The sequence below is a fragment of the Nannobrachium achirus genome, assembly GCF_963921795.1.
Source record: "Nannobrachium achirus genome assembly, chromosome: 14".
NCBI classification, from domain to species: Eukaryota; Metazoa; Chordata; class Actinopteri; order Myctophiformes; family Myctophidae; genus Nannobrachium; species Nannobrachium achirus.
In genome coordinates, this window is record NC_137821.1 from 16272687 (window position 1) to 16300553 (window position 27867).

General features: G+C 42.9%; 1 protein-coding gene across 1 annotated transcript; it reads left to right on the top strand.

Moving 5' to 3' along the window:
* Positions 1–1092: 1092 nt before the first annotated feature.
* Positions 1093–27867, top strand: rnf17 (ring finger protein 17; the record flags this gene model as incomplete). Its single annotated transcript, XM_080741409.1, has 38 exons — positions 1093–1189; positions 4317–4447; positions 4947–5044; positions 5511–5613; positions 7118–7210; positions 7713–7816; positions 8251–8419; positions 9019–9095; positions 9904–9966; positions 10626–10852; positions 11325–11435; positions 11942–12100; positions 12735–12897; positions 14619–14763; positions 15530–15717; positions 15950–16082; positions 16211–16370; positions 17308–17369; positions 17677–17794; positions 18206–18323; positions 18664–18939; positions 19089–19236; positions 19653–19765; positions 20148–20238; positions 21026–21150; positions 21727–21888; positions 22131–22275; positions 23061–23172; positions 23265–23428; positions 23704–23823; positions 24030–24110; positions 24592–24714; positions 24945–25001; positions 25732–25842; positions 26718–26835; positions 27002–27137; positions 27352–27538; positions 27769–27867. 38 exons carry the CDS (start codon positions 1093–1095, stop codon positions 27865–27867), a joined length of 4887 nt encoding a protein of 1628 aa, XP_080597535.1.

Sequence of the window (27867 nt, forward strand, 5' to 3'; positions counted from 1 at the left end):
AATTCAGGGGTGCTGTGGATAAAATGTTATTTACAGGGGTGCCCTGAGCCAAAACGTTTGAGAACCATTGCCCTAGGGGACTGTCCATACTGCCATCCATAGAAGCCTTTACTATTTTATGTCAGCCTCTACTCTGGTTTTACATTTACAAACTACTAGTGCAGTGCCTGTTCTGGGTGTGATGAGAACACGTGTCTCATGTGACATGGTCAGTCGGCTTCTTTTCATCTGACAGGAGCGTCACCAGGAGGATGTTATGTGTTTGTGTGTCCATGTATGTTTGTCTTTAAGCGATGCAGGGATAAAGTAGATTAGTATGTTAGTAATGTTGAGCTTCTTCAGACACATTTGGGGAGGTGCAGAATTCTGTAAGGCCAGCAGAGAGGCAGAGGCGTTTAACTCTCTCTGCAGCTTCATCTTTTCAGTACAAATTACTTGTAATATCTCCCAACTCTGTAGCTGCTGGGAGTTTCTTCCATAGGATTGGTTCAATGACCCCATCTGGAACAAGTCTCTGTACTCTGGGTAAAACTCAGTAAAACCTTCCAACAATTAGACACATGTTTGAGGTGCTTACAGTACAATAGTCTGTTCGTCGCTACCTTTCTGGAAAGGCCCCTTTTGGTGTGTTTGACCATCTGGTGTTGAGGGAGACAAATGCAAAGAACATTCAAAGTGACTGAATATGTGGCTGTATTTTGCTATTTCCCAAACAAATTGCCTTTCGAGGTCAATATGGAGTGAGGACACAAGGAGTAGAGGAGAGGTGAAGGAGTTTATATACCTGGGGTGGACTATCCAAAGTAATGGGGACTGTCTGGGGAAGAGAGGTGAACAAGAGTGCAGGTAAGTTGGAACGGATGGAGGAAAGTGTCAGGTACCAGCAAGACTGCAAGAGAGGGAAGTGAGAACAGCCCATGCTATACAGCTTGAAAAGACAGGTGGGTGCTGGAGATGGCAGAATCGAGGATGTTAGGAATCAGGATTCTCATTATGTCAATAGGAGTGACGAGGAAGGACAAGATACATTACAAAAATTACATCGCAGATGGAAGGATTGGTTTGGGGATTATAACGAGATGTGAGGTTGAGATGGTTTGGATTGGGGTGCATTGGGAGAAGTATGCTGAAGATAGAGCTGCCAGGCAAGAGGAGAAGAGGAAGGCTAAAGAGGAGGTTTGTGGATGCGGTGAGAGAGAACATGCAGGTGGCTGATCTGCTTAATGCCCAATCTTATTTGTCTCATTTGCAGCTTCATCTTTTCAGTACAAATTACTTGTAATATCTCCCAACTCTGTAGCTGCTGGGAGTTTCTTCCATAGGATTGGTTCAATGACCCCATCTGGAACAAGTCTCTGTACTCTGGGTAAAACTCAGTAAAACCTTACAACAATTAGATGGTATTTGTTTGTGACCTCAATGTGTATGTGTTTATCAAATATATAATGTTGGTGTAGGACATTAAAAAATTTGATACATAACCGGATTACCAGTAAGACTCAGAACCACAATGGGACCACTTCACTGAAATGTTTCTTATGACCACGAGAGGGCGCGGTTTGACCAAATAAGTTCTGAATCGTCAACTTGCCACATCACCATTTGTAAGGACTAAACTGAAACACCAATGAAAGAGGAGAGCAGACATAAACGTTCAAACACAGAGTCAGGGACAGGCTCGTTGGTCTAGGGGTATGATTCTCGCTTAGGGTGCGAGAGGTCCCGGGTTCAAATCCCGGACGAGCCCTTCTTTTAATTGATTATTCCTTTAGAAAAGCAATAAAGGTCACGTTATAAATAGATGGGATATAGCCTACATGGTTTCTGAGAAAATGTTACATGACAGACTGGCACTAAGCAGTGGCACAAAAGCTCCCAATCCCCAAAATATATTGAGGTCGCACAGATTACATTTCACAGATTAAATTGTCTGTAATACTCAATGTCCTTAAAGACAGCAAATAAGATTTAAAACACCTTAAGATAAGATAATTAGAAAACTTTAAAATAATATTCTGCAAGATAAAATAATATGTAGGCTAGTCTAGCCTATACAGCGAGCGGGCGTGAGTGACCTCATATTATACAAATGATTAGCCTATTATGTGATCAATTTGAAATTGACTAAACATCATTGAATATTATATTATAATACAAATACTACTAGATGAATACAAATAGGCCTAACTAAAAGTAAACTTTAAAAAGTGTGTGTGTGTGTGTGTGTGTGTGTGTGTGTGTGTGTGTGTGTGTGGTGGTGGTGGTGGTGGGGGTGGGGGGTAAAGAGGATAGACTATTATGGGAAGGGGGAGAAGTAGGCTTCTATTCTTTTTACATACTGTAAAAGAATCAATTCTGCAATCAATGTAAGAACTGTTAGGCGGCCTTATGAGTAAAACTACAAAGGTAGCCTAATTTATAGGCATCAAAATATACTTGTAGAATGTCCTTTTTCACAAGTTTTCAAATGCCTGAAAATATTTCCCATTACAAAGTACAGTAGGCTATAATGCTGCAGCTGCTGAAGTGGTTATAATAATAAAATGTACAATGTAACTAGTGACTCAAGTTTTCAAATTATTGTCGTGAAGTAAACGTACAATATTTGTCTCTGTGATGTAATGGAGTAGAGGTAAAAGCATTGGAAAATTGAATTTACTCCAGTAAAGTAAAAGTACTTCAAAATTGTACTTATAAGTACAGCGACTACATTTCTTTACTTTCCACCACATAGACTGAAATTGCACAACAGCGCCCTCTGGATTAGCAGGCAGCAACACAGGAACTGCAAGAGGGATTAATAAACTCTTGATTATCTTCACCTGTGTGAGTCTGGAGCAGAAACACACTCGTTCGTGAAAGTGACCGTTTAATAACGACTTTTGCTTTTATTTCACAACGTTCAGCAACAAACAACACAGAGAGGAGGATGGACGAAACGCCGAACTCCTTGAATTGCAAGTCTTGTGGAAGTCCCTACATTTTACCTGGTAAAAAACCTATACTTTTCCGTTAGTTTCATCAACACCACGTGTTTGTAGCGAAAACGATACCAGTCCATGGCGAATGTGTTGTCCGTTAGGTTTTAGCTGTCTCTCAGTTTGAACTGGTTAAATGAATAGTTCACGTAACATTTCTATCAATTAGGCTTAATAATATAGTTACACACCCCCATGAAGCCTTACATTCTTGGAGATGTATTTGTTTTTGTGGCATTCCTCAGCCAATAAATTGATGACAGGGCCTAGCAATGGAGACAGAGGCCTGCCTGGTCATCATATGTTTGGCTTAGGAATGCAATAAAAACAACAAAAAACCCATTAATTCAAGGCTTCGTGGGGCGTGTAAACGGTGGAATTGATAGAAAATAAGTAATTTTTGGGTTAACTACACGGTCAGTGGATTAAAGTAACTAAGTACTTTTACTTGAGTACAACATTTAGGTATTTGTACTTTACTTGAGTAGGACCTATTTCCAATTTTCATACTTTTACTTCAACTCCACTACACATCTCGGATCCAAATAATGTACTTTTACTCCACTACATTTGTTTTAAAACTTTACTTACTTGTTCGTTACTTTGCAGATATAAATATTATTTTATAATATTAACCGATCTACAAGCTCACAGCATGAGCTTAAATCTGCTAGGCCTATTTCAAACGTTTTAGTACTTTTACGTTTGGTACAACATTTTGATGCCAATACATTTGTACTTTTACTCAAATAACATTTTGAAAACAGGCCCTTTACTTGTAACAGAGCATTTTTATATTGTGGTGGTATTGCTACTTTAAGGTAAACCTATCCTTACCTCCCCTTGACCTTTCTATTGGAAATAATTTATTTTGCATTGTGTTTTTTGCATTGTGTTTTTTAAGATTGTTTTTCTGATGATATCTTCTGCATAGAACTGTGATCTGTCATTCAATGTTAATGTATGAGTTAAAAAAAATACATTGAAACAAGCCATAGGCTTTCTTGGGTGTATCCTTTTAGTTGACCTTGTACCAGTGAACTATAACTGTACTGTCATGAAACTGTACCCTTTCCTATGCAAACTTCTAATAAAGTTTTCAATCAATCATTCAAACTTAAGTAAAACATTTTAGTACTTTTTCCTCCACTGTGGCTTAGGAATACGACAACAAAAAACATGTGTGTAAACGGTGTAATTGATAGAAGTCTATATTAGGGGAACTACTAGTACACGCCAGGCCAGGGTACCATAATGTACTACTGTTGCGTAGGCCCACTTTACATCCCTCTGTTTCAGTTGTTTGTGTGCTTTGTATTTTGCTGTTGTAACTTGTAGAAGAGGTGGAGGATGAAGCTCAAGCCAACTTCCCCCAGGTGTTGCTGTGTGGACACATCTTCTGCACAGCCTGCCTCAACTCCTTGGTGGAGGTGGAGGTGGAAAACTGCATCGTGTGTCCAGACTGTAAGGTAGTGAACAACCACATTTATGAGCAGGGGATGAAGTAATTGGTTCTCAAAGTCGCGTCTGGGGACCGCCAGGGGTCCTTGAGGGAGTTCCAGGGGGTCCCCAGCTAAATGATAATTAGGAACCAAATGGACACTTATGGGTGTGTAACTCAGGGAGTGTAGAAATGGTTGGGTCCTTGAAATTAAAATATTTGGGAATCACTGCTAGAGACTTAAAATGCAGGTCTTTTCAAATGGGGGTCCGCGGGCCAATAAGTGTCAATTTGGGGGTCCTTGACATGAAAAAGTTAAGACAACCACTTCCCTAAATGACCAGACCTGTAGTCTGTGACTGAGAGTTTTGGGGGTCCTTGAAAATAAAATGTGGACTCCTAAGTCCTAAGTTGCAATAGTGTCATAGTAAATCAGTGTCACATATATTCTGAAGAAAACTTAAATAATTGGCTCCTATGATAAGAACATTATTTGACACAACTTTTATTTATTTTTTCTTTTACAGGTTGAATCAGACCTTCCTGTTGAAGGTGTGGCTGGGTTAGAAGTAGACCCCAGAGTGGTTGGCCTCATCTACACCACCAAAATGAACAAGAAGAGAAGGTATCATATGAGATAATCGCAATTATTTTTGATTAATCATCATAATCGTTTTCAAAGATAATTGTTCAAAAAAAAAAAGTTTTTGTGCTTAAAAAGGAGATAGACAAGGCTTTCAATAATATAAGATACAGCACTACTACCCAGCACTACTACCTACAACATTTTTTACATTTTGTATATCCAGCATTAAGCTCCATTCGCACAGAGAAAAGAAACGATGTGTCAGCGTTGTAATTCAATTTAATCTCTGTGCAATCTCTATGCAAACTAACTTTTGCATTTTTGATTAGCTTTTATAAGCTTGAAAATAAAACTTTTCTTTATTTTTTGCCATCAGTTTGCTTTTTTTTACTCTAGCCAATCAGAGCACAGCATGATCTAAGTACGTTCAATAATCATAATGTCTCTTCTTTCTTGAGTTTACATTTTGGATCACACGTGTACATTTCCATTGTGTGTGTTACAGAAGTGTTCATGGCAGCAGAGGAAGTAGGCACCTCCGACATGTCCGCTCCTCCCCTCCAGAGAAGGAGCACAATGTCATTGCAGAGGAGCCAGACGAACAACAGGTAAATAAAACTAATAGTCAAATAGTAGTCATAAGTTTAGGCCAGTGCAGTGGTAAATCCTTTTGGGCTTTAGTACTGCCTGTCCCTGATTTCTGAATCCAAGTACCCCCTGCTCAGTGGTGGAAAGTTACTAAGTAGCCTATATGTAAATGGTGCATTTATATAGCACCTTTTATCCAAATCGCTTTACATAGATTGTGCATTACATTCACCCATACACCAATGGCAGAGGAAACCATGCAAGGCACCAACCTGCACATCGGGATTATTAGGGGTTCAGAGTCTTGCTCAAGGACACTTCGACAGTAACTCTGGGGGAGCCCGGAATTGGATTTGTGTGGTTAACTCACTTAGCGCCGAGCGAGCCAGATTTCAATATGAATCTGCGCTTATAACGCCAGGAAATAGCTATATTGAATCCCCAAAATCACATTACATAAACAGGTACACGTGCCTGCGGATGCCACAAGATGACCACTAGAGTGAGCCATAGCTCATAGACTTTCCATGGTCCCATGTTAAGTCAGAATAAAAAACAAGGTTCATGACATAACAGGATGGTACAATGACATGCTCTCCATTGACATTCAATGGACAGGCCGCGGGCCGCCATTTGAGCTCAATACTGCTCAATTCGTGCTTGATCGTCTCAAACCACCATTGGTATGGGCATCGGAACGTATATAGATGCCACACAGAAAGTTTCCGAATCAAAATCCGACCTAGTGAAGCTACGTGAGGGTCGGATGGTTTGCATTGAGCCTAGCGGCTAACAGAGGCCTACGTAAACAGGAAGCTATGGCTTAAAGGTGACGTCATAATCGTATCCTTTTTTTTCACGCTTTTCATCTGTATGCTAGTCGAAGGTAAGCTAACCGTTCCGCTCCGTCTATCAACCCAAATTAAAAGCTTAAACAATGCTTTTATATAAAAGTCGCTCCGAGTCGCTCGGCACTAAACGCCATCATTAGTTAGTCGCCCCGAAAGTCGCTCGGCGCTAAGTGAGTTAAGGGCCGTCAACACCAAATACAATAACTACTGTATAACAATAATTAATTGTGTTGTAGAATAGATGGGACATGAAAATGGCATGTCATGATTATTGTGGCAAAAATAATTGTGATCAACAATATTACGATAATCATGCATTCCTATTCTGGGTAGAACGTTGTAAGCTTGTAGATCCTGCTATTTTTGTCTAATTGATTTGTATAGAGTGAATTAAGGGTGTACCAAATGCGCTCTTTTACCGGTGCGTTTTATCACGTATAGAGGGCTTACGTGGTACTCTTTACAATGGACAGTTTTACGATGAAGAAAATCTCCATTATGATGACTTTGAGTGGTTTATCACGATAATCGATGATTCTATTATTAGAGACGATTATCGTCCCATCCCCAATGTGTAGATTCTGCCATCCACTTGAGGTAGACAAAGATTTTGTGTGTGTTTGGTGTGGACGGCCCATTGGTCCAGTTATCTAAGTGTTTTTATTTCATTTAGACACGAGATGCCATGGAGAAGATAGAGAAGGCCGTGGATGAAGCACTGGCCCAGGCTGCAGAGAACATGTCCCGACTGGAGCACATCCACCAGGTGAGAGAGGGCTGGGCCTGTGGGCCTTTATGTACAAAATCAAACCTTATTTTTGACTAAATACCCCTATCGATATTATGAGATGAACTACAATGAATTCAATTGACAGTTGACAGGAAAAACACTGGCAGTTAAAATGGATCAACTCCCGTCAGAATGAATGTTTTGTAATTTATTGGGTATAGTTCCGGGTCCAGATATGATGTCCGTAGTCCGGACTGCAGTCCGCCTATTGGTGACCTCTGCTTTATTGGCTCTTTGTGATCTGTTATTTGTGTGTAGCGCTAAGGGGAGGCTCAAATACATTTTTCTTAAACTATAGAAATCTCCATAATATGGATAAAAACATGAACACAACCTATACAAAACGTTCAACCTAAGGCCCAAATGATTAATTTGTCATAACTGGTGGTCTACCCTACATGACAGCAACGTTTTCTGTTGAAGAGCGAAATAGAATTTTGTGTGGTGTGTATAGTTTTTATATTTGCCCTTTCTTTAGACTCTGATGACCGGCCGGAAGGCACAGGTGGCCAGGGAGAAATCACGGCTGCTGATGGAGATCAATGAAGTTATCGAGAAGGCCAAACATGCACTCTCAAAGAGGTACAGTACGATATGATATGCAACCTAAGGTTCAGGATTTCCTGTATACTGTATGCCCAAATGTAAAGTGGGCTGTTATAGCGCCACCATTGGGTTGACATCCTTGGCCCTCTGGCAGCGTGCACAATAAATAATGACACTGACAATAATTGTGATACACTGTGATTGTAATATTTTCTATAGTATATTAATGTCTTGGACTTGAGGAAGACTAGATGACATTAAGGGATCAGTTATTGGGGAGGCGTATAAATAAACACTGATCAGTGTAGTAGTTATCAGTGTTGTAGTTTTAGCAAATTTAGACACGCGCGCGCACACGCACGCACGCACGCACGACCTGCCATTCTGGTCTAGCAGAGATAAAAAGGATATAGGGCTTGGCAAAGAAATGTATGTGACGGTATTGGTGCATGTAATTCCTCTGCCTACAGGAAGGATGCACTGGTGTCTGACGTGGACAACATGGAGGCTTTTTTCGTCTCCAGCAACAACGAGGTGAGCCGTGTAGAGAAAAGGATGAAGGACCTGGAGCTTGCCATGCAGAAAGCCAGACAGGTGCGACAATGCCGTGCCATGAAGAACTACTGCAACCTGGAAACGGTATGCAATGCTTGTCTGGAACTGAATAGGCTATATGCACAGCAGCCATTTTGGAGAGAAGTTGGGTGTCTTCTCACTTCCTTCACAGGTGAAGGCTCTGTTCCATTCTGGTCAAACAGAGTCGCTGCTGATACTCTGGATGTTGGCTCACTGGAAACACTGTGCTACACCAGTGGGTCTCATAAAGTGTGGTCCAGGGCCCCTTAAAAGTTCCATTTGTACACTCAAGGTTATGGGGGTCCTTGAAATAAAAGGTTTGAGAACCTCTGTGCTACATGAAATGGAACGGAGCCTTCAGTAGTGTCATCGGTAACACCTTTGAATGAAGTGAGAATAGACCCAACTTGTATACAGTATATTAGACATGGTATAACTGCATGATCTGCATAATACACCTTGCACTTTTCATTACATCAAACGCTCATTGCTGCATCAATGTTGTGTACAGTAGCTAACCAATGTATCTCTTCAGGTTGTTTGTCAGTTTGACTGGTAGAAAATGAAATGTTTTGGGGGGATGGTGGCCTGTAAACAGAATGGGACACACACTTTCACTACTCTCACTATGATTGATAGATTTCCGCACATGTCTCTCTCAGGTGTTGGAGATTTTGCAGACACCGGTGGATGATCAGTCTGTTGATATGACCTGTATTACTATGGGCTGTGGGCTGAGGTGAGTCATTAGAGATCATGATAATTTGTTGAGAGAAACTGGGTTTACATGAAAAAGCTAAAGCTTGAAGCTTAAAATGGATCAACAGGATAAAAAAATGTCTTACACAAATTAGAAAATGTAATCGGTTGTTATTCATTTATCCAAAAAAGGATTTTTCTGGTTCTAAGCAACACAGAGGGGTGGAGGGGTTCTTATTTGCACACATATCTAAGGTATATTGACATACTGTAGTCCAGGGTTCCCCAATTAGTTTTCCCCAAGGGCCGAATTATGTCTAGGGTACCAAGCCGAGAGCCACAACATTGCAGGGGGCGACGGCAGCGTTCCTGCTACTCCAGCGACAGTTCAGATATCGTCGTTGTCGGGTGAAAATCTTGTATGTCCAAAACCGTTCGTTTTGAAATAGTCATTTTTAAAATGATTTAAACTAGTGAACAGCCGATCTACAAGCACGCAACACCTTGCGGTGCGAGGCGTTGTGTGCTTGTAGATCTGCTGTTTTCACTACTTTTGTGCGACGGCCTTGTATGATTTGCAAAAGAACATACAAATTTGGAGATACGAGATTTCCAGCCAACAACGACGATATACTTGTGTTGTTGCTGTTCTTATACCACCATTATTACTGGGGTTGGTGTGGGCCAGACAGTAGCCCCCCGCCGGCCGCAAATGGCCCGCGGGCCGCCTATTGGGGAACCCTGCTGTAGTCTAACCATCTATTCATCCATCTTCAACCGCTTATCCGAAATCATTTTATATAAAATGCGCGCACACACGCAGTTCATAAAGTGTGCATGTGTTCCAGCTGTGTACTCCAAGCTGACAATCTGAGCAAGATAGTGGAGATCCATGCAGGCGAACCCAAGCCGTGAGTTGCCAAACACACATTAACATAATTCTTGGTACATCACTTAATATCTGCATGCAAAAACACCTCTGCTCTATTCTGTTTGTGAATGAGTTCCTCATTCTGTTCTTTGTCAGTTTTGTTATAATTATTAGACATTACCTTAATGAATTATCACATTGATTAAAACGCAGCCTATATTTTGAGGAATTAAGTCCTCTCTCTGTTGTCAGCAGTGGTGTAAAGTAACTACTGTACAATGTTGAGGTATTTTGAGTATTTCCAATTTCCAATAGGCTACTCCACCCAACTACATCTCAGATCCAAATATTGTGCTTTACAAGTTACTTTGTAGATTGATTATTATCACAAAACAAGCTCATAAGATCTTTTTTTTTAACTTGAATTGTGACATTCTGCATAATGGGTGGTACATTCTATTTTTGGTACTTTGAGGATGCCAATGCTTTTGTACCTCTACTAAAGTACCATTTTGAATTCTGGACTTTTACTTGTTTTTTACATAACAGTATTGATACTTTTATTTAAAGTAAAACATGCGAGTACTTTTTTACACCACTGCTTGTCAGTTTGTCAGAAGAGCCCGCTCCAAGGCAGCAGGAAGCATCCAGCAGAAAGACCCCATGGCGCAACCCATCACCACCACCTCCCTGCCACAGAGAACTCCCGGGCTCCCAGCAGAACGTAGACCAGCCCAGGCGGAGAACCCAGATCCAGAGCCTGACACCTCGCCCCAAGATCAGCCTCGCTCTGCAGCATCATGGTCGTACTGGTGCTGACACTGGGCCAGACGAATCTGCTACACCTAAAAAAGCATTAGTGTGGCCGTGCCAGGATAGGCCAGATGTGATTGTGGAGGAGCTTATTGAAGAGGAGGAGGAGGAAGGTGCAGTGAAAGAGGGTGCGTGTTTGTATGCGAGCTGGATGGGGGGAAAGGGAGGTGATGCGATTGGTTCTTATAGTTTTGAATGCTCGATTAGTTTTTTATTTTGTCTTGTTTTCAGTTTAGTTTTAATTGTTTCTTAAAGTGGTGGTGGTTACAAATGTTTTGCACATTTATGTAATGGAGCTGGCGTGCAATGTCCTTAAGGATGGAACAAAAAGGATGGTCTGAGCTCAAAATATGTTTTTAAATTTCCTCCAGAATGTTCTCATTTGGCTGGACATGAAGATGTGAAAGGTGAGAGCAAGAACTCTGATCATGGATATAACCGTAACCCGGCTATAACCCTAACCGTAGAATGAAAATGCAGAAAATGGCACCCAAAAAAAAGGGGGAACAATTATAACTATAATGAATCTGTACAATGGTTGATGGTTGCTGTGTCAGACGTGGATGCCTCTGCTCCTCTTTGCAGTTTCCCCAACCTCTCCCCCACTCACTGGTCCTGAGCTGGCCAGTAACACATGGAGAACAACAGGGAAAAAGAAAGAGGACACAACGCCTACGCCTGTCAAGCATCTGACAGGTACCGTATATGGAGGACATGAAACTATTATATACGGTTGATCCATATGGTGCTTGCAGAGGTGAGATGATTAGGGTTTCTTCCAGTGTGTTCCCACACGGACAGTCTGGTAAATTTGACCTGGGACCCCTTTTAACAAAAAAACTAAAAACACACTTGTTTATGGTCAATTCACTTTGTGGACAATCTACCGTTGTGCAACCCCTCCGCCCCTCAGCATTAAAGGGGAATACCACTGGTTTTCAACATTTAACTAGCCAACCTCCACAATCAATCCTCCAGTTCTAGGCACTTTTTTCTTATTTCCACAACTTCAAGGTATATTAATGATCGAGTTCAGTATTGAAAATGAGTGGTATATTCCCCTTTAACTTCAAAGACAGACAGACTGAATCTTTCATGGACCAAGTGAATATTACTCATTTTTTGCCATATAGTGTGTGTGTATCTCTCTGAATTCAACATGTTTCTATCGTTTTCTATTTCTTTCCTTCCCGTTCTTCCAGAGCACCAATTGGTGCAGGTCACCCATGTGGTCAGCCCCAACCATTTCTACATCCGCTACTGGGCTGAGAGGAAGCAGACCAGTCTGCTGAGCAGGAAGATCTCTGACAACTGTTCTGGAGACAGAGGGGTTTTCTCTCCTAGAGACACAATTAGAATTGGTGTGTATGTGTGTATGTTCTGGGATGTGCATGTTGTGAGGTTTGAATGTCCACAGTGTTTCCAAGTCGTGTGCCATGAGATTCCTGTGACCACAACACATTATTATTGCACTAGTAGACTACTATTACTGTACTGTACTTTACAAAAAGGTATTATTTCATTTACAATTTCAGTGCCTGCCTTGTGCTCACTCATTTCTCTATGGAGACCAATTCCACCTCCCCCACACACACAAATACATTGTAACCACATTTAACCTGTCTATTGTTGGAGAACATTAGATTATTTACATCAGGGACACAGACTGACGAATATAGAGATCTCCCTATCAGTGAGCTTTTAGATAGTCTGGATTATTTTGTGGTTAAATTGTATTTGGTGTTGTTAAATAAACACTTTAGCACAGAAAGCAGGTGTGACTTGAGATATTGACTTATAACCCTTTGGGGTGCATGAGGAACAAAATGTTTGGATGCCATTCTGTCTGCTAGCTGGGCGTATTTGATTTTCAAAGTGAGGACCTTTTGCTAATCTTGTCTGTGTGAGTCGTCAAAGGAAGGTCCTGACACATTCAGTCATACAAATGTTTTAATGTAAGAATGACAGAAGCTGAATGAACATTCGTGTGTCCAGGTACCGTGGTGTTTGTGAAAACCAAGGAAGGTTGGTGTCGAGGTACGGTAAAGGAGATCGCCCAGAGAGGTATTACAAATTTGGTGACCACCTGCCCCGTCACACAGCTCTGTTACCTGAGACTCTTCTTCCCGGACCATGGGCTCTTCAAGCGCATTGGATTGTATGTACACAAACACACACAGAAGTTCATTTGCCACGACTAATTTCAGTCATTTGGATTCCGTAGAAGTCAGTACTGTATGTCACTGGTTCCCAAACAGTCCCTAATTCTTTTGTTTCTGACATTTTTTTTAAATGTTTTTTTTTTTAAGTAATTTCAAGAAGAAATCAATGGGATTCCATAGAAACAAATGTCTAAGATGCAGTGAAAATAGACGATCTACAAGCTCACAACGCGGTGAGCTTGTTTGGGTCAGCGGCAAACGTCTAATTTTTCTTTTGGGTCACAAGCTACTGCGGTATGTCTTCTATGGAAGCGTGTTGTGCAACAAAAATAGCCATTATTTTAAGATTGTGGTTAAACTAGCAGTATGTTCAGAAGCATCTTCCACATTAGAACCTGGCTATACAACGTCTTTTCCACGTCATGAGAAAGGGGCTGTCACACAAACACGGGTATTTTCATAAACTGAGCTTTTTATATGCGTTTGGTAGGGTGGGTTTACCACACGCACATTTTTGGCCAAATCATCTCAAGAACTCCGGCCACACTGTATTCTTTTTAAAAGACAGTGTTCCTTTCGTGTGAACACCATAAAAGGAGTTTGTGTTTCTGCTATCCTTGTTTCTGCTAGCTAACCTTGTGCTGCTCCTCCAGAGGGAAGTCAGTGTTGGTCTCTGTAGGGAAGAGGTTCCCAACTTCCAAGCATAACAGTGATATCGCAGACGAATCGTATCTACTTATACAATTGGCTTAGAGGCCACGCCCACTTCAAGCATAGGCACAGGGCAGTAACGGACGGACATGTCCCTCACACAGAGAGAGAGAGAGAGAGAGAGAGAGAGAGAGAGAATTACATTTACAACAGAGAGGGAGGGCTGTGTCACACACAGAGAGAGATCCTACAAATCATAACAATAGTAATAATAATATTTAATATACTATAGAGAGGCACAGATAGATAGATACAGTACATGCATCTATCAATAGAGGCAGAGGGAGATAGATAGAAATATAGAGAGATAGATATTAATAATGAATAATAGTAGATGAGGATTTGGAAATGCACACGTTGACTACACTGGACACTTTCAATTGTTCCTGTTTCCTGAGTTATTGGTGTCCAACCAAGTGTGCCTTTTTGTTCATGATTAATCTGACTTAAAACCTAAACCCCTTATGTTGATCAAATATAGAGCAGGCCTGCCTGAGCGCCCGCGCCTAGCCCGCGAGGTCTAGAAATTGAGCGGCCGCGAATTTCTAGTGTTTATAACAAGCGTAGAGTATGGGTGCCTGGTGGCCTAGTGGACCAGGCGCATACCATATAGGCACTGCCATTTCGGCATCAATGGCTGTCGGCGTCGCCGGTTCGATTCCCGATCCGGGCGACCTTTGCCGCGTGTCACTCCCTGTCTCTCCCCCATTTCTTGTCAGTCTACTGTCCTATCCAATATAGGCAAAAAGCCCGAAAACAAATCTTAAAAAAAAACAAGCGTAGAGTAGTATAATGGTGTACGTCTGTATTACTTCAGTATCGCATAACAGTGACATCGCCGTCGAATCCTTGGTAATGTTCTCCTATCATCTCGGCAGCTGCGTCGCCACTACAAGCCGTGTGGTCCACTCCTTTATTTTGGACAGTATTATACCTTGTACAAGTCTCTTAACCAATAACGACTCTTTTTCTTCTCCACTGTTTCATCCCCACCACTGTCACCAAGTGAGGAGTGCATGTCTGATGAGTCCGCACTGAAGTCTGTTAATGAGCAGCTGAGGAGGGTGGACGAGTGGCTGCGGGCGGAGCTGAGACACTGGGCTCCACAAGCCATCAAATGCTCTCTCAAGGACGTGATCCCTGCCGACCTGGTACGAACACTGACATGGTTAGATGCAAGGAGATGTAAAATAGGGCTTAGAGGACAACTTTGTTTTTTTACAACAAGGGTTCATATTTAGATTGTAATTAGAGAAAAGAAAAGATGAGTGTTAAAATGTTTTCATTTACTTTCTATTGCGGTTTTGATTTCAGCAGATGGGGGCATGCGTACAAGTGGCTAAATATGTATTTTTAGACACAATAAGCTGGCAATTTCTTTTTTTTACTATTTACAGTAACGCTACTAGCCCCCATAAGTCACATCTGCCCATGAAAGATTGCGGTGCATCTTGAGAATGGCTTATTGTGTCAAAAAATACATATTTAGCAACTTATATGCATGCCCCCATGCCCACTGAAATCCAAATCATTAAAGTAGCTAAAATTATAGAAAGCAGTAAATGAAAACATTTTAACATTTACTGGTCCAGGCACATACCACTTAGGCATCATGGATACCTGGCGGCATCGCCAGTTTGGTTCCCGATCTGGACGACATTTGCCGTGTGTCGCTCCCCATCTCTCCCCCCATTTCCTGTCAGTCTACTGTCCTATCTAATAAAGAAATAAAAGCCCAAAAACTTAATATTAAAAAAAAAAAAAAAAGCCAAATTGTCCTTCAAGTGATTAATCTGATTAAAGATTAATTTGATTGTAAAATTTTGATTTTGCACACAAAGCCATTACATGAGGTGGAGGACACATGTTTACTGTTTATCTTTTGTGTGTATGTGTGTGTGTGTTCCCACTTCCCAGGCTAGAGGCTGGACTAGGGAGGCTCGCTTTGAGTTCCGTTATGTGTTAGGCACAGCGATGATGGAGATGAAGCTGTATGGACACGATAGAGACACTCTGCTGGTTGACCTCATGAAGACCGGCTTGGACAAAGCCAGCAACATGCCCACCTCTGTTAGAGACTACCTGATCTTCATCGGATTGGCCAGGTATCGGCTTTTCTCTTTTTGTTGAGAATTTGTATATTTAGTTTAGGATGATCTTTTTATGAGATGCTGTTGCAAAGCATTCGAGGAGCAATTGCTTCATGCGTTCAACTTCACTGCTGCTGTTTTTTACTTTGTTGGCAGATTATGCAGCGTCCAGACCCGTTTTAGCTTGTTGGTGTGCTTGCTTACATTGTATTGCTAGCTGTTTTTAGAAACTCACTCTTCCCCCTAGGCTCTACACTCCACTACAGCCCTCCACTATGGGTCCTCTGCTGTTCTACTCTTGTAAGAAGCCAAAGGTCGGCACAGAATGCAACGCAGTGGTTTCTCATGTCAACAGCCTCTCAGACTTCTACATACAACTGGTACTACACACACACACACACACACACACACACACACACACACACACACACACACACACACACACTCCCCTCCCTCCCATCTCTGACTCCATCTCTGACTTGTCTGGCTCTCCCTCTCTTCTTCCCAGGTTGATAACATGGACTTCTTGTTGCTGTCAAGTAAGCTGAATGAGTTCTATTCCAGCTTGCCTCAGGGTGGAGATGACCTGCAGCTCTACTGCCCTGTCCCCCACCAGGCCTGTGTGGCACGGTACAACAGCGACAAATGGTACAGAGCCACGATCATGGGTAAGGGAATGTGTGTGTTTGCGTTGGCCCCATCTTTGACCCTCACCTATCACTGTAGCTTGGGACTCAGTCACATAGTGTTGCCATTCAGCCCAGAGGCGTCAATTGGGTATGGCAAGCTATGGCAGCTGCCATACCTTGGCTACAGGGGGAAATAATAAAATGTGCTTTTCATCTTGCCTGTTGCTAAGGTATGGCAACATGACTGGTGTCTTCAGTCATGTTGCCATACCTTAGCTTTTGCTGAACTGACACCACTGATTCAGCCCTAGGGAATGCTGGGGGAAGACAGGTATTTGTGACCTATTATCCAACCTATTGTGAATTTAAGGGTATTGACATTGTCCTACAGATGTCTGTGGTTAAAAACAGAGTGGTAAAATGATACTCCACGGTGAAACAACCGTTTCTGATCAGGTCTTTGAATAGCCTATGTTGAATTTTTCACAGAAGCACACTCTGGTCACCAGCAGTGTCAAGGCAGCAAGGAAGAGCGTGCTGTTTCATTTTGTTTTATTGAGAGATTCTGCCAAGGTTGTTTCACAGCATAATATATATATATTTTTTAGATTATACCTGATGGTTTGGATGTTTGACTACCCCTATAAGCCTGGCACCACCAGTCTTGGATGGCAATACTATGAGACAGATTTACTTAGACATTTTCGTGTCAGTCTTAACATTTTAACAATCTTGCACATCTGTAGTAGAGTTGGATTTCACAAATAATCCTGTGTGTGTGTGTGTGTGTGTGTGTGTGTGTGTGTGTGTGTGTGTGTGTGTGTGTGTGTGTGTGTGTGTGTGTGTGTGTGTGTGTGTGTGTGTGTGTGTGTGTGTGTGTGTGTGTGTGTGTGTGTGTGTGTGTGTGTGTGTGTGTGTGATCCAGGTGGCACTGTCAGAAACATGGAAGTGATGTTTGTGGATTTTGGCCACACAGCCATCGTTTCTGTCAGCGACTTGAGGAAGATCAAGGATGAGTTCTTCGCGCTCCCTATCATGGTCAGCTAATTTTTTTTTTAATTCTCATTTTACAGCACTGTCACCCAAGTGTGGAATTCCCTGCCCCTTAAAACATGTATTCACTGGCGTCCTTCAAAACTGTCCCGGGGTGTTCCTTTTTAGGCAGGTTGCTTTGACTGTACTTGTGCTGTTCTACATTTTGTCTAATAAAATATTCAATCAATCTGCAATGAATTGGAGAGTTTGTGTGTTGGGTCACATGTAGTTCTTGACGACAGCCCTAGTATGTAATTCTGCAAGCGGAGCCCAGGTCTAATGCATCGCTGTGTCTCCCCGTGTCCTGCAGGCAATCCAGTGTTGTCTCTCTAATCTGGTTCCTCGCGATGGAGACAACTGGAATGAAACCACTAATAAAAGATTTGTCAGTCTCACTTTCGAGAAACCGGTCACTGTGGTGGCCACAGGTACGCGTGTGTGTGTTTTATCTATTTCCATGTCTGTTATTTCTAGTTGCTTCCATACATGGCACCACACGTGTGATTTAAGTATCTTGTTGCTGTCGGGCATAAACCTTGCATCTCCGTATTTAAACGTTGTATATGTTGAAATACAGCAAAAATAGAGACCGCAACACGTTGCGATGCGACGAGTTGAGCTTGTAGATCAGATATTCTTTCTACGGTATATTGGAAGTTGTGAAAGATGTTAAGTGTGTCTGTGGTTTTTATAAATATTTAACCAATGAAAATGATTAACAGCTTGTGACTAAATAACTTCAACATTCGATTTCCTGAAAAATGATGTTTTAGGACAAGCAAGGTTTCCACTCAACACCAACGATGTGTAACTTCTTTCACTATCTGTCCCCCATGTAGCCAAGACTTCCAGAGTCAAGCCATTGCCAGTCACTCTCTATGAGAGCTCCCTCGATGGACCGCAGACCAACCTAAACGAACTGTTGATCGCTGAGGAGCTGGCCTGCTCCAGCAAGAGGTAAGACGGTCATTTGTAGGTCCTGCATTTTGTTTTACACCTTTACACCTCCAGTGGTTCTCAAAGTTGGGTTCTTGAGGGGGTTCCAGGGGGTAGTAGCTGCTGTGACTGTACCCATGTTCTTATAAGCATAATCACCACTATAAGACGATCATACTAGTTGGACGACAGACAGTATGAAGTGAAAGACACTGTACTGTGCCCAAGTCTCCATCTGCACAGACATAATGTACAGTATTTCTTTAACCACATCTCTCCATTCCACCCACCACCTTTTTGCCTCTGCCTTTCCTCTCTTTCCTGCCTGCTACACACACTCCCTGTCCAACCTACTGTACAGTGTTGGAGCCAAAGATGCAGAGCCTGGTGCTGTGGAGCCAGTGTGGGACCCTCCCCTGGAGGTCCTCATAGCATCTGAGCCGGAGGAGTCTTTGCCCAGCAGCAGTAGCACCTCAGACCAAGGAAGCCTCAGAGACCAGGCTCAGGATGCTGTGGATTTCCAGCCCAATCTAGAGCTCCCTGCCTGCCTCGACAAGCTGAAAGTCAGGGTCACTCACGTCGAATCTCCTGGGAGCTTCTACATCCAGCTCACCCAGAACAATATGCTGCTCAAAAGGTGAGTGGTATCAAAGGTCTTTTATTTGTCTTGTGTTCTTGCCGTCCGTCTTATATTGTGCACTTGACGGTTATGTCTGTTATGTCCACTTTGTCTTGTATTGTCTGTCTCTGTGGGGGATGACACACTCTGCATTTTATTCTAACCAGGTTGAATGAGATGTTGAAGCAGGAGTACGGTTCTATGGAGCCCCAGGATGTCCAGTGGGAGGCAGACATGTACGTTGCTGTCCTGATCAATGGGCTCTGGGAGAGAGGACAGATCTGCAACACTGTTGCATCCACCAACATGGCTGAGGTATCCCTGATCTTCAGCCCACTATTAAACTGTTTGAACACACTGTCAGGGTTAGGGATTTGATTTCTGATTTTCCTTGAAGACACTTGGATAAAACATGTAAAGAAATGAGACGAGCAAAGGTTCTGAGGCCAGTTTTTGTTAATTTGACAAAAGCAAAGACGAATGTCTGATATCTTTACATACAAATTCGTCATCTAACTACTTGTTCTTGATTTTTGACTGTGTGTAAAACAATTGCCAGCCGTATGACCTTTGCGTGCACGTGAGTCTGAGTTAGATACTTTTATAAGTTGTATTAAGTTATGTGAGATACATTCTATTGGTAGTATGAACTCATCTAAATCATAGTGGAAAGGAATCGATATGCATATATTACTAATGTATGTCTGTCTCTCTCTGGTGGCTGTTTTTAGGTGAGACGATGTGACTTTGGCAACAGAGTCTTTGTGCACTTCAGCAACCTGAGGCCCCTACAGGATTCCCTGGTTGGTTCCCTGGCTTTAGAGTGTGCTCTGAGTGACATCAGGTCAGTGGACACAAACTTTACATGTATACTCGCATGAACTCGATGTGCTTTATAGGAGTCACATAAAGAATGACATAAATACTTTCTGTAATCAGCACATGGAACCAGTACTTACACCTTACCTTTGGGTGTGCGTACGTTGTGATGATCTGGGTTAGAGGTGAGGATCAGTGTTGCAATGTAAACCCAGGTTGGGGTAAAAGGTCAAGGAGTGAAGCTGAGATTGAGTCCAATCATATAGAACCTCTGGTGTTGCTGCAATGGGATGACAAGTTATTCCAACTAATATGGAAACCGGAATTGGTCTGTCAATGAATAAAAAATTACAATGCCATTTGTCTCTCTCTCTCTCTCTCTCTCTCTCTCTCTCTCCGTCCTGCAGGCCAGCTGGAGGTCGCTCCACCTGGACCGCCACCGCCTGTGACTTCATCTCCTATTATGTGACTGGAGCTGTGGCCACCATGACCATAAAGGTCTGCCTCTCTCCCTACAGCAGTGGTTCTCAACCTTTTCAGGCTGCGACCCCCAAAATAATCACATTTTTCATTTTAACTGGGGACCCCCCACCCTGACAGGAACTAAGAGTTGAGGCATTACATTTTGTATAACTTAAATAACATTATATCCAAATCATATAACTACTTATATGTATGTAGTGGAGGGAAACATTTGGAGAATGGAGATGCAGGGTGTCAGAACCATGGAAAACCGATGCCTTACTAGTTTGTAATTGTACCTTTTAATTTATATGCCATCACACAATGTGTCACTTGCTAAAAATAACTGATCTGCAAGCAAATGTAACGTGTTTGCTCGTCAGTCGTGATTAATGGGGGGGAAAGACAACAGAAAAATCTCTAAATTCACTGTAGGGTGCAGATTCTATCACGTTTTTATAACTATAAATTATAAAAAAAGTCCTTAATATCAGCGTAGGAAAAACCATTCAGTGATCATCCCCTCAATTGGTGACGTACTGTATACGGCCTGATCGGTAATCTGCACAAGTTTAAGTTTATGGGTGGGTTCTTTTTAAGACTCAGAAAAGGGACAATATACACCTCATGTTACCACCCCAGAGAACCATATCCCCCCCATCCTCTAGTTTTTATTTTGAAGACTGTTTTGCAATGATTATTTAATAAATTCTGGTCGATCAATTTGACAACTGGACCAAATTTGGAACTGATGAATAGTGTATATCTATGATGAAATTGTTGTGATTGTTTTCATGTTTGTTTTATTTCATGTGTTGTGTAGGAGCTGACAGAGAAGCGTCCCGTCCCCGTCTCTCTGTCCTGCTCCAGCAACAAGACGGCAGAAAATGTCTGCATCGCAGACTTTCTGGTCAGCGAGGGCCTCGCACTGAAGGAGAGGAAGCAAAGGTGTGTGCGAGACTGATTTTCATAAGACCGTGGTCTCCCAATTTGTAGGATTTTAAATGAAAAATAAATAACAGTTCATCTACCGTTGGATTTGAGATTTGAACTGTGTTTCCAGTTTGTTTACCATGATACCAACCAAGGGTTGTAAACATAATGTTACTTTGTGATATGTGTGCCAGTTTAGCCAATATTCATTCTATAAATGTTTAAAAAAAATCTGGTTCCGCCAATACAATTTGACACAATTAGTTCAGATTCCTGACCGAAAATTTTGATTTGGCAAGAGGTAACATTACTCTGGAATGATCAACCATAAACACAGCTTTGGTCTCTTATTGGTTGGAAATTCATCATTGATTATAACTAATGCTGGAGGTATTTGTTCCTCACGACTTGTGAGCCGTGAAATATTTGAATAACTGAGCAGGGCCCAGCCCGAATCTGCCAAGGGCAAGTTTTTTTGCAATGGCAGATTTGTCTGGCCATGCGAGGCTACTGTTGGTGTGGCAAGTTTAGTGACTACATGGCAACATGAATAATGGGCTGTGTGGCCCCCAATTTCATGTGTACTTCCAGAGAGACTTCCACGTTGAAGATGGAGGATGGTGTCTCGCGACCCCAAGATGGTGACACTCAAAAGGACGTCCCTGCTGCTGCTGCTGCTGTTGATGCCGACGACTTCCCTCCTTTACCTCCATCACCCCCCGCTTCCCCCCCTCCTCCACCATCACCACCTCCGTCAACCTCTGCCTCTCCTCCATCTCCTTCAATCCCTGTTTTCCCTCCATCTCCATCAACCCCTGCTTCTCCATCTCCACCAATCCCTGCTTCTCCCCCATCTCCATCAACCCCTGTTTTCCGTCCATCTCCATCGACCCCTGCTTCTCTATCTCTATCGGTCGCTGTTTTCCCTTCATCTCCAGCAACCACTGCTTCTCCCCCATCTCCATCAATCCCTGATTTTTATCCTTCTCCATTAGCCCCTGCTTCCCCTCCATCTCCATTAACCCCTGCTTCCACTCCACCTCCATCGATCCCTGTTTCCCCTCCTCTTCCTCCTCCACCCGCCTCTCCAGCCCCCTCCAGCCCCACCCTGCCTGTTGTTACTCCCAGACCTGCCCCCAAGCCTGCCCCCCGCACTAGTTTGGCTGCTGAGAGGGTGAGCATCCATCATGACACACACTCTTCACACAGGAATAAGGGGCGTAGAGGACTTTTAGTCACCCGTCTTCTTCAAGGATTATGGACATTTTTATTATTAATTCCAATGGCTGTTCGGCTGCATAACTTGGCCATTACAGGATACTGGACAGTCGGTCCACAATAACAGATTGATCAAACTAGAGGTTCGGGATGCTACGCGGCTCTCACATCTAGAGTTCACCTCTCTTCACCTATGTCGCACAGCTGATCAGACCGATATACCCATATATGGGTAATAGTATATCAGGGCTCCGGGCCTTTATGTTTTATCCTGGCTGTAGCCAGGTCATGAAGAAAGTATTGATTTTACTGACCCATACCATGCAATGCATATATTTGAAGAAACACAAGAAATGAAACGGCATGCGTGGTAAAAAGATCCCACAAAAATCTTGCCCAACGTTCTGTTGTTGCAAGCAGTCAATGTGTGGTTTGTTCTTGTGAAAGGTAAATGGGGGGGGGGGGGGGGTGAAAGAGTTAGGAAGAGAGCATTAGGTAGAGCGCACAGTAGAGTAGGAGAGAGAATTCTAAGTTTATCAATACAATCCCAACTAGTTTTGGGCCTTCTGCCATCAGCCAAGGGAACTAATTTGCAATTCATTTTCTAAAAAAACAACTGTAAAGATTGTTACAAGAACTGCCCTTTGGCATGTCATAGGTTCACATCTGTGTGTGTGTATATGTGTGTGTGCGCGCACCTTGAGCAGGTGAAGACGACATTGTACCAGCCTCCTGAGCTGCCGCCTCTCGGTGACATCGGGATCAGCATCTCTGCCGTGGGGGACGACGGTGTCATCTATGCCAGGACATATCGAGCTGGTACACATCACTTCTGTTTTACACATGAGAGCACAGTGACTATAACATGTCTTTCAAGGTCCCATATATGTATTCCTGTGTGTTTATGTCAGCGTGTCAGCTGGAGCAACTGAAACGGGGGATCCAGAAGCATATGAAGACACTGCCCAAACAGAAACCTTACACCTGGAAGTGTGTGCAGGGCTGCTGTGTCATGGGGCCAGACATGCACTGGCACCGAGGACAGGTGCTGGAGATCATCAGCGGACATGTCAGGGTCAGGGCTTGCAAACAAACGCACACCTTCACTTATAGTCTCTAGTCAAATAAAACACCAATAAAACACTAACTTCTTCTACACTCGCTCACTCCACTCGTGTCTTGGTCCCGCCTTCGAGCGAGGAGTTGAGGATTAGATGCGAATCCGGAGGAATAAAACAATTTCCTTAATGGAAACAAATTATTTGTACATGCAAATGGCAACAAAAATTATAGTGATTCTCAAATGTATAGTGTGTGTGTGTGTGTGTGTGTGTGTGTGTGTGTGATCAGGTGCGTTACGTGGACAGTGGACATGTAGAGAACATTCCAGTGGTTCACGTGTATCCTATGTTGCTGTGTGAGGAAGTCCCTCAGCTCTGTATCCCCTGCCAGCTCCATGGACTCATCCCTGTAAGTGTGTGTGCATTCACAAAAGCCATATGAATGTAGTCATCACAGACATACTGTATGTGTGTGTGAGTACACCATTGAACTCAATGTGTGTGTGTGTGTGTGTGTGCATTCACACAAGCCATATGAATGTAGTCATCACAGACATACTGTACGTGTGTGTGAGTACACCATTGAACTCCATGTGTGTGTTTCTCTCTCTCTAGGTGGGCAGGAAGTGGCAGGTTGATGCAGTTGCTCTGCTCAGGAACCTGCTGGTGGGTCGTGTTCTGGACATGCAGGTCATGGTAAGATCCTTCCATCCCCACAACACTAACACACAGTACAGAGTAATGCAAGTCATGGTACGATCCTACCAGCCCCTTTCAAATGGAGTAGTTTCACAGACACATCAGCAGAGAAAGGCTAATACTTCTTGGAATGTGTGTGTGTGTGTGTGTGTGTGTGTGTGTGTGTGTGTGTGTGTGTGTGTGGGTGTGGGTGTGGGTGTGGGTGTGTGTGTGTGTGTGTGTCAAGAGTTTAATTAAAAAAACTAGACGGCAGATGCCCCCACCACCACCACTATTCATTTCAATGAAAGTTGCTCAACCAGCGCATGCTCCCTCGGAAGTACATCACCAACGTTGATGCCAATGGAGCAAGCGTACTAGGGTTTCAGGCTATAGAAGCATTCACAGTTATGTACTTTGTTGCAATATCAGAATTGGCCACTAGTAAAAGCTTGCTTCAATAATCCTCTGTGGTCCTGGGGACTTGGTGTGTGTGTAGGAGCTGCCTTTGGACGAACGTGGCTGTGTGACAGTCCAGATCTTCCTAGATGGACTGAATCTGAGCCGGATCATGTGCAACCATCAACATGCCTCCGTGGACATGACTGTTGCATTACAGGAGGTGTGTGTGTTTGTGTCTGTGTCAGTCATGTCATTGTTGTTTTAATGCATTAATGTGGATTGACTTTCATGACTTGCCGTGTAGTGATGTTTAGTCAACATTGACTGAGTTACTCAGGTTATAATATTGGCCGAAGCTGTGAGTACAATAATAACAGCAAGCACTCCTCTTAATGCAAAGTTGACCAAGTGCGTCCACTAGTTGACAGCATTATGCGTCTCTCTGTATAGAAACATTTCATCAATTCCACTGACCGCACCGTGGATGAGTGGGATATAGACACTGAGGTACTGTACTAGTTCTATTAACACCATAACATTTCATTTGTTATTTGTTCAATGTTTTTTTCACATGCTTGCTCTGTTACTCTTAATACAGGGTTCCCACGGTCGTGAAATTCCTGGAAATATTTTGAAATTAGAAAGATATTTTTCCAGTACTTGAAAAGTTTTGGAATTGATCAAGGGTCCTGGAAGGTCCTGGAAAAAATAGCTATGCATTGTCTTTGGTTATTGATTTTGTTAATACCTCTGAAATGACAAATTAAACATTGGCCAAATTGTCAAATATTAGAGGCAGAAATTGTGAAAATATATATATTTTTTTCACAATAAAACTATTATACAAAATTCCTCAACTCTTAGTGCTCGTCAGGGTGCCGGGGTCCCCAGTTCAAATATGATTATTTCGGGGGTCACGGCCTGAAAAGGTTGAGAACCACTGGCATATACACTACCTGTCTTTGGGCATTGTGCATCGGAGTAAGCGACTTGTTATTGAGCTGAATTATTATTTTGTCCTGGAAATTGGGTTCAATATTCTGTTTTGGAAATGAATTGGTAAAAATGTGTGGGAACCCTGTCAATACCTTTACCACTTACCCTGTTGTTTGACAAATGTTCATGGCACTTCTTTTGCACTTTGTGAGTATTTGCTGTACTGGAGTCTTACACAGACACCTATTGTGTATTGAATGTGGTGAAAAGAGAAGTGATAGTGACACTGTTGAACATACAGGGTCTGGAGATGCCAAATGAACCAGTGCTGGGTCCCTTCTCCTACCCCATCCTGCCCATCCAGGGAGAGCACTTCAGGGTCAGGGTCAAACACCTCTGCACCCCCAATGAGGTACTGTAGCAGACAGCGTTTACTTCAAGGAAAACCTTAACCTGCGCTCACACTACACACATGTGGCAAGAACACTAACTTGACGATAAAGTATCTTTCCAGACACACACAACCGTTCCAAGCAAGTTTAATCCGCTCTAGTTGCTTTTTCATACTGTACTTGTTACGTAAGTTAAGCTTGTGTGAGGCGCTTCGTTGCTCCAGGATTCACAGTGATCCCAATAAAGTCCTGTAGTTTGTGATGCACCATCATTTTCAAGTGCTGTAGTGTGTGTTTAACACAAATAGTGCTGGGTATTAATTCATTAATTCCTAGCTTCTGCCAGGGTTTTTCAGTGTTTTTACAGTATTTTTGAGGCTGCACGCAAGCGTGTGCGTATCTGTGTCTATGTGGACAAGATCTGTCACCCAGACTCAGATTGTTGTAGCTTCACTTATTGTCGGCTAAAAAGCATGTAAATGCACGATGGGCACTGTGGAAACCTAGAACCAGAGATAATCCCATTTCCCTGCAGAAGAAGTTGAATGGAGAACCGGATGGAGAAGTGCTTATCCGGGTTATCTTTCCATGCATCAGTCTCCTAGCAACCGTGGATCGTCCTTACAGTAGCGAACGCCGATATTAATATGCTCGCATTAAAAGATCAAAAGACATATCTCCGACCTCGGCACGAAACCGATACCTTGAAAAGAAAAAGGGATCTCAGTTTTTGGCACGAAATGTGTCAAGATTGTATTAAGAAATATAATGTCCTTATTTGTGTGGCGCAACCCGATTTCACAAAACGTAGGTAGTGTGAGCCCAGCATTAGTCTTTCACAACAATGGGACAAAAGGACATAAAACAAATAACATCTCTATCGTGCACTCTGTAGGTGTTCCTGGTGCCCGTGGAAGAGGCTGTGTTGGTGAATGGAGAGACTCTGGAGGAAGCAATGACCAGAGTTAATGCAGACATAGACTGTCTGCCACGCCTCTCCAACTACCCCTTGGGTAAAACACCTGGCTCTAACCTGGTTTACTACACATCTGTGGTCTGTTGTGTAGTGCAGTGTCTGCATGTCCTGTTGAGTTTAAACATTTCTATTCAGTTGTTTAGTGTGCATGTTTGCACAATTCAGGTCCATTGACAAGTTGTTTAATGTGTGTGTGCATCCAGGGGGTGCTTGTCTGGTAGAGTACAGTGATGGGAGGTATTACCGGGCCAGGATGATGGAGTTTTCCGGCGTGAATCCACCAACATTGATGGTGCAACACGTAGACTTTGGATCGGACGACACCGTGCCCACCAGCAGGTAAGATCCACCTGAAGCCATGTCGTCTCGTTATTGGACCCCGTCCTGTCCAAATATGTGAAGTGTGCATGATGTTTAGTTCCTCTTTAGAGGTCAATAGTTTTGAAATGAAAATTAGGACAAAGTTATGACTTTTTCACAGAACAGGTTATATTGTGATTTATTTGAATAGTTTCCTATTCATTTGATGTTTTGTGCGTGTCCTCCCCCCAAGGCTGCGTCAGATGCCTGCTGAGCTGCTGAAGTTTCCTGCCAGCGCTCTGAAGGTGCGTCTGCATGGGTTCAAGCCCCCGAGGGTCAACCAGGAGAGTGAGGTGCTGCCCTACAGTCCTGAGTGGAGCATCAAGGCAGCACAGGTCATGATCGACCTGCTGCACGGGAAGATCACTGCTTCAGTCGTGGTGAGCGTGGTTTAACACCTTCTACTGCACTACACAACGGCAGGAACATGTGCAGACTTCGCTAAATTGTGCAAACTGACTTGTCTGTTTCTTTCTGAAGGGGCTATAACGATTAGACATTTTAAACGGGCATCTAGAAACTCAAAACCTTTCAATGCACAATTAAAGTACATTTATGAGTTTACTACATAGCTGTTTTATCCCTTCTTTCTTCCCATACATCTCTCCAGGCCAGGGAGCCAGAACTGACAGTGCTGTTGTATAATGAGAATGGTGAGCTGGTTCACTTACCTCTGGTGCACAGACGCCTGGCTGATCATGAAGCATGA